Raw genomic sequence first — 7,500 nt, 5'->3', positions numbered from 1 at the left:
GTGGGTGGAGGGTTGGCCAGGTGGGTATTACTTCATGTACCTGGGGAGCCACCATCATGTTTCAAATTACTAAGGGGGGCTGGGCACCCTCCTTAACAAATCAGGTCCCCATCCTCAGGTGTGTGTGCTGACTGTCTGTTTCTCTGTGTGTTCCAGGCTCCTGGAGGCAGGGGGTGCCAACCTGCAGAGCCTCTCCCTGTCAGACAGCCACCTGGCGGAGCTGGATGGGGAAACCCTGCGCCTGTTTGGCCTCGGGGCCCTGGAGGCCCTGGAGAGAGGCTGGGGGGTCCAGACTGCAGGGGCCGTCACTGTCATAGCCTTCCGCTACATCCACTTTGATGCGATCGTGCCAACACTGCCACGCATAAGGGTCAAGTTCCCTAACCTATCTGTGAGAACACATTTACTACAGATTACATACCGTTCAATAAAGAGTATTCTCATTGGCTACTATGATAGGAGTCATATTCTCACCATGGTAACACATGCGCTCTGTTGGAGTTCTAAACTGAGGGTTCTCATTGGCCAATAGGATACTGATAGGGCCACCCATTGACTGGTTTCCTGACTTATTATGGTCTCCTCCATACAGCACCTGATTTTCCTGGAAACCAACATCAGCCGTCTTCCCCAGCTGGCTGCTCTGGCCCAGGTGAGACGTCTGGACCAGCTGACCATCCACCCAGTGGGGAACCCTGTAGTCAGCCTTTCCCTGTGGAGATCCTTCCTCATCTATCGCCTGCACCACTTCAACCTGCACAAGATCAACAACCTGGAGGTCAGGTCCACCTACACACTCAGAAAAAATCTAACATGTTTGGTCATTCAGCATATTTGTGCTGTAATGTTCTGAACATTGTGTTAGCTGATGCCCTTTTCCTTTTCCCTTATGTGTGTGCATTTATATTGGGTGTGTGTGTGTGCATCAGGTGACCATGAATGACATGATCTCTGCAGAGCGTCTGTTTGGGACGCTTGGTCATATCGCTGCCACCGAGACACCACGCTGCCGCCTGCTAGTACTGCTGGAGGAGTCCAGGTGAGCTCCCTACCCACAGCACATGGTAACTGGCACTGACGGACACACACAGGCCGTCTGAATACCCATACTTGCATCCTAAATAGTAGGCCGTCATTCCTATAAAAAAAAGTATGAGTCATTTTGAAAATCGAGTATACTTTAAATGCCCGGATGTCATGCTCTTTTCAGCTTTAACAACAGCTAGATATAGGGAAATGCTACCGTAATCAACGAATAGCGGGAAACAACGCAATCGCAGTTTCAGTATGCGTAAATAGAGTATGTGAATTAAAAAAAATCGAGTATAGTTTAAATGCCAGGATGTTATACAGTTGAAGTCGGAAGTTTACATACACTTAGGTTGGAGTAATTAAAACTAGTTTTTCAACCACTCAATTTCTTGTTATTAACAAACTATATTTTTGGTAAGTCGGTTAGGACATCTCCTTTGTGCATGACACAAGTAATTTTTCCAACACTTGTTTACAGACAGATTGTTTCACTTATAATTCACTGTATCACAATTCTAGTGGGTCAGAACTTTACATATACTAAGTTGACTGTGCCTTTAAACAGCTTGGAAAATTACAGAAAATGATGTCATGACTTTATGTCACGACTTCCGCCGAAGTCAGCTCCTCTCCTTGTTCGGGCGGCGTTCGGCGATCGACGTCACCGGCTTTCTAGCCATCGCCGCTCCATTTTTCATATAGCCATTTGTCTTGTCTTGTTTTCATACACACCTGGTTTTCATTTCCCCAATCAATCTACTTGTATTTAAAACTCTGTTTCCCATCATGTTTTGTGTGTAATTGTTTTCATGTCAAGTGATGTTCGTTAAGCGCTTTACTTTATTGAAGGTACTGAAGGTACCACGTTCATCTGTACAAACAATAGTACGCAAGTATAAACACCATGGGACCACGCAGCCGCCATACCGCTCAGGAAGGAGACACATTCTGTCTCCTAGAGATGAATGTACTTTACATTTTACATTTTAAGTCATTTAGCAGACGCTCTTATCCAGAGCGACTTACAAGTTGGTGCATTCACCTTATGATGTCCAGTGGAACAACCACTTTACAATAGTGCATCTAACTCTAAGGGGGGGGGGGGGGGGTTAGAAGGATTACTTTATCCTATCCTAGGTATTCCTTAAAGAGGTGGGGTTTCAGGTGTCTCCGGAAGGTGGTGATTGATTCCGCTGACCTGGCGTCGTGGGGGAGTTTGTTCCACCATTGGGGTGCCAGAGCAGCGAACAGTTTTGACTGGGCTGAGCGGGAGCTGTACTTCCTCAGAGGTAGGGAGGCGAGCAGGCCAGAGGTGGATGAACGCAGTGCCCTTGTTTGGGTGTAGGGCCTGATCAGAGCCTGAAGGTACGGAGGTGCCGTTCCCCTCACAGCTCCGTAGGCAAGCACCATGGTCTTGTAGCGGATGCGAGCTTCAACTGGAAGCCAGTGGAGAGAGCGGAGGAGCGGGGTGACGTGAGAGAACCTGGGAAGGTTGAAGACCAGACGGGCTGCGGCGTTCTGGATGAGTTGTAGGGGTTTAATCGCACAGGCAGGGAGCCCAGCCAACAGCGAGTTGCAGTAATCCAGACGGGAGATGACAAGTGCCTGGATTAGGACCTGCGCCGCTTCCTGTGTGAGGCAGGGTCGTACTCTGCGAATGTTGTAGAGCATGAACCTACAGAAACGGGTCACCGCCTTGATGTTGGTTGAGAACGACAGGGTGTTGTCCAGGATCACGCCAAGGTTCTTAGCGCTCTGGGAGGAGGACACAATGGAGTTGTCAAGCGTGATGGCAAGATCATGGAACGGGCAGTCCTTCCCCGGGAGGAAGAGCAGCTCCGTCTTGCCGAGGTTCAGCTTGAGGTGGTGATCCGTCATCCACACTGATATGTCTGCCAGACATGCAGAGATGCGATTCGCCACCTGGTTATCAGAAGGGGGAAAGGAGAAGATTAATTGTGTGTCGTCTGCATAGCAATGATAGGAGAGACCATGTGAGGATATGACAGAGCCAAGTGACTTGGTGTATAGCGAGAATAGGAGAGGGCCTAGAACAGAGCCCTGGGGGACACCAGTGGTGAGAGCACGTGGTGCGGAGACAGATTCTCGCCACGCCACCTGGTAGGAGCGACCTGTCAGGTAGGACGCAATCCAAGCGTGGGCCGCGCCGGAGATGCCCAACTCGGAGAGGGTGGAGAGGAGGATCTGATGGTTCACAGTATCAAAGGCAGCCGATAGGTCTAGAAGGATGAGAGCAGAGGAGAGAGAGTTAGCTTTAGCAGTGCGGAGCGCCTCCGTGACACAGAGAAGAGCAGTCTCAGTTGAATGACTAGTCTTGAAACCTGACTGATTTGGATCAAGAAGGTCATTCTGAGAGAGATAGCAGGAGAGGTGGCCAAGGACGGCACGTTCAAGAGTTTTGGAGAGAAAAGAAAGAAGGGATACTGGTCTGTAGTTGTTGACATCAGAGGGATCGAGTGTAGGTTTTTTCAGAAGGGGTGCAACTCTCGCTCTCTTGAAGGCGGAAGGGACGTAGCCAGCGGTCAAGGATGAGTTGATGAGCGAGGTGAGGTAGGGGAGAAGGTCTCCGGAAATGGTCTGGAGAAGAGAGGAGGGGATAGGGTCAAGCGGGCAGGTTGTTGGGCGGCCGGCCGTCACAAGACGCGAGATTTCATCTGGAGAGAGAGGGGAGAAAGAGGTCAAAGCACAGGGTAGGGCAGTGTGAGCAGAACCAGCGGTGTCGTTTGACTTAGCAAACGAGGATCGGATGTCGTCGACCTTCTTTTCAAAATGGTTGACGAAGTCATCCGCAGAGAGGGAGGAGGGGGGGGGGGGGAGGATTCAGGAGGGAGGAGAAGGTGGCAAAGAGCTTCCTAGGGTTAGAGGCAGATGCTTGGAATTTAGAGTGGTAGAAAGTGGCTTTAGCAGCAGAGACAGAAGAGGAGAATGTAGAGAGGAGGGAGTGAAAGGATGCCAGGTCCGCAGGGAGGCGAGTTTTCCTCCATTTCCGCTCGGCTGCCCGGAGCCCTGTGGGAGCAAGGAGGCCTACAAACCTGCACTTTGGTGCGAAACGTGCAAATCAATCCCAGAACAACAGCAAAGGACTTTGTGAAGATGCTGGAGGAAACAGGTACAAAAGTATCTATATTAACAGTAAGACAAGTCCTACATCGACATAACCTGAGAGGCCGCTCAGCAAGGAAGAAGACACTGCTCCAAAGCCGCCATAAAAAAGCCAGACTACAGTTTGCAACTGCACATGGGGACAAAGATGGTACTTTTTGGAGAAATGTCATCTGGTCTGATGAAACAAAATAGAACTGTTTGGCCATAATGACCATCGTTATGTTTGGAGGAAAAGGGGGAGGCTTGCAAGCCGAAGAACACCATCCCAACCGTGAAGCACGGGGGTGGCAGCATCATGTTGTGGGGGTGCTTTGCTGCAGGAGGGACTGGTGCGCATCATGAGGATGGAAAATTATGTGGATATATTGAATCAACATCTCAAGACATCAGTCAGGAAGTTAAAGCTGGGTTGCAAATGGGTCTTCCAAATGGACAATGACCCCACGCATACTTCCAACGTTGTGGCAAAATGGCTTAAGGACAACAATGTCAAGGTATTGGAGGGGCCATCTCAAAGCCCTGACCTCAATCCCATAGAACATTTATGGGCAGAACTGAAAGCGTGTGGGAGCAAGGAGGCCTACAAACCTGACTCAGTTACACCAGCTCTGTCAGGAGGAATGGGCCAAAAGTCACCCAACTTATTCTGGGAAGCTTTTGGAAGGCTACCTGAAACGTTTGACCCAAGTTAAACAATTTAAAGGCAATGCTACCAAGTACTAATAGCGTGTATGTAAACTTCTGACCCACTGGGAATGTGATGAAAGAAATAAAAGCTGAAATAAATAATTCTGTCTACTATTAATCTGACATTTCACATTCTTAATATAAAGTGGTGAAGTGGTGATCCTAACTGACCTAAATGTCAGGAATTGTGAAAAACTGAGTTTAAATGTATTTGGCTAAGGTGTATGTAAACTTCCCGACTTCAACTGTATTCCTTTTGGTTCTTCATCTAGTAGAATTACATGAACACTTTTCCATAATGCATTGGAAGAGGTGGGCTGGGTGTGATAGGCCCTAGTTCTGTTCAAGTAGCCAAACAACAAAACTTGACTACTTAATTGGGAAGATGCTGAATAGCAAAGCTCCTGGGTTGGTGTTCAAATGTAGGATAAGTCGTTTTTGTTCTCCTTAAAATTAGTATTGCATCGTAGGATACATATTTGAAAACAGAATAATTGATTATATTTTTTTATGGGGCTTTCTGTTTTCTCATTGAAAAGTGTTTATTGTTCTCTTGGCCTTCGTCAGAGCGTTTAAACTAAATACTAAACCATCTTTTGATTTGTTAATGTGTCAGCACCGGGGACTCAGGATGTGGCTGCGGTATTGATGTCATGTTAGTCAGGCCTTTTCATTTAGACACTTGAATTGTTTTAGTTTTGTAGGCGTGGCTACCCATTTAATTATTTAATTTATGGATGGTTCCCAATGATCAGTGGTTTAGTTTATTATGTTGCGGTTCTGAATTTGCGATGCACCCGTTTTCTGTGCAATAGTCTTTTGATTTGAACATTTGAAAAGTTTTGGTGTGTGTACTAGGCTATTTAATTGAACTTATATATGTTACAGCACTTTAGTTTCACTATTAAATATGTTGAAATTTAACCAAATTATCTGTTACTGTCTTCAGTCCTTTTTAAATAGGATAGATGGGCTATATGGACTACAGTATAGGTCCAATGTGATAGTCTGCCTGTAACCAGCCTGAATGGGCCTATAACTCCATTCATATTATATTCAGAGTTTAGAGAAATTAATCAAATTGGAAATTACCAGGCCGGTTAGTGCAATGCATGTCTGTTGAATTTGGAAAAATCCACGTGTACTCGGCCCCGCCCCACCTACTCAGCCAGTCAGGAGCCGCTACTGCGTTGCTGCCGTGGCATACTGCATACTTTTTACTAAACAGTATGTGCTAAATAGTATCCAACGATGAGTACATAGTATGCAGTTTAAGTATGTAGTATGTAAGTATGAGTATTCGGACATGGCCACAGTCTGGTACCTGGTACACCTGGTACCTGGCACTGATTAACACACAGCGCTTGTAACGCTCGTCCTCCTCCTCGTCTGAAGAGGAGCATGGATCGGACCAAAACGCAGCGTGGGTAGAATACATACTTGTTTTATTAAAGAAAGACGAACACGAAAAAACACTTGATAAACTACAAAACAATAAACGACGTTAACAGACCTGAACTTGAGAACATATAACATGAACGCACGAACAGGAAGGAACACACGAAATGAAATAACGAAACGAACGAAAACAGTCCCGTGTGGCACAAACACTGACACAGGAATAATCACCCACAAACAAACAGTGTGAACAGCCTACCTAAATATGGTTCTCAATCAGAGGAAATGTAAAACACCTGCCCCTGATTGAGAACCATATCAGGCTAGTTAACAACCCTAAACATAGAAACAAATAACATAGACTGCCCACACCAACTCACGGCCTGACCATACTAAACAAAGACAAAACAAAGGAAATAAGGTCAGGGACGTGACAGCGCTCACTCAGGTTACCAAACAAAAACATTAGCTACACTTTAATTACAGGTGTTCACTGTACCCTAGAGAACCTGTCTGAGTGTGTTTATCAGTTTGTGTAATGCGTGCGTGTGTGTTTGTGTGTGTGTCTGTGTGTGTGTGTGCGTATGTTAATGAGTCTGTGTGTGAAGCGTAGACAAAGCCCGGCATCGAGGAGCCATAGGGAGTTGGTTGGAAGCGGTGTCCCAGGGGTAGGGTGGGTACCTGGCACCTTCCTCACGTTCCCATTCCTCTCCCCAGCCAACAGCTCTTCAACTATATCACTCCTGGTCACTGAAACACAGCCAAGCAAAGGAAAACATGCCATTGAACTGAAGGGGTCACGCCTCCTCAGCCCTGCTGTAGTGGCGTCTCTCTCAGTGCCCCGAGCAGAGCCCTGTCTGTCAGGAGAATACTGTTCAAAGTTCATTGGCAAACAAAAGGCCAACTGCCATTCTGCTGGCTTCCAGTTCCTCTTTAATAACTCATACTCACTGACGCCCGATATAGAAAACACAATAATATATGCCAGTTAGCCAACGCTTTTATCCAAAATGACTTACAGTCATGCGTGCATACATTTTTACGTATGGGTGTACCCGAGAATCAAACCCACTACTCTGGTGTTACAAGCACCATGCTCTACCAACTGAGCTACAAAGGACCACGCTCTATCAATAGCCGGGAGCTGATCATTCTTTTCACATCAAGTTAAACGGTATTCGCTTTAACCTGCTGACATTGCGTGATAATGCATAGTTTTGTCAAATAAATATTTCATATGTATAGTATGGTTGATAA

At 46.6% G+C, this 7,500-nt stretch overlaps 1 protein-coding gene across 1 annotated transcript in view; it reads left to right on the top strand.

The window, feature by feature from the left end:
* Positions 1-7,500, top strand: part of LOC139575853 (leucine-rich repeat-containing protein 49-like) — an 80,640-nt gene that overhangs the window by 56,908 nt on the left and 16,232 nt on the right. The window contains exons 15-17 of the mRNA XM_071401225.1: positions 157-391; positions 593-778; positions 930-1,039. Coding sequence (XP_071257326.1) covers positions 157-391; positions 593-778; positions 930-1,039 — 531 coding nt within the window. The remainder of the gene's footprint in view (positions 1-156; positions 392-592; positions 779-929; positions 1,040-7,500) is intronic.

Source organism: Salvelinus alpinus, chromosome 5 (genome assembly GCF_045679555.1).
Source record: "Salvelinus alpinus chromosome 5, SLU_Salpinus.1, whole genome shotgun sequence".
Classification (NCBI taxonomy): Eukaryota; Metazoa; Chordata; class Actinopteri; order Salmoniformes; family Salmonidae; genus Salvelinus; species Salvelinus alpinus.
This window is presented reverse-complemented; position numbering and strand designations above follow the sequence as displayed.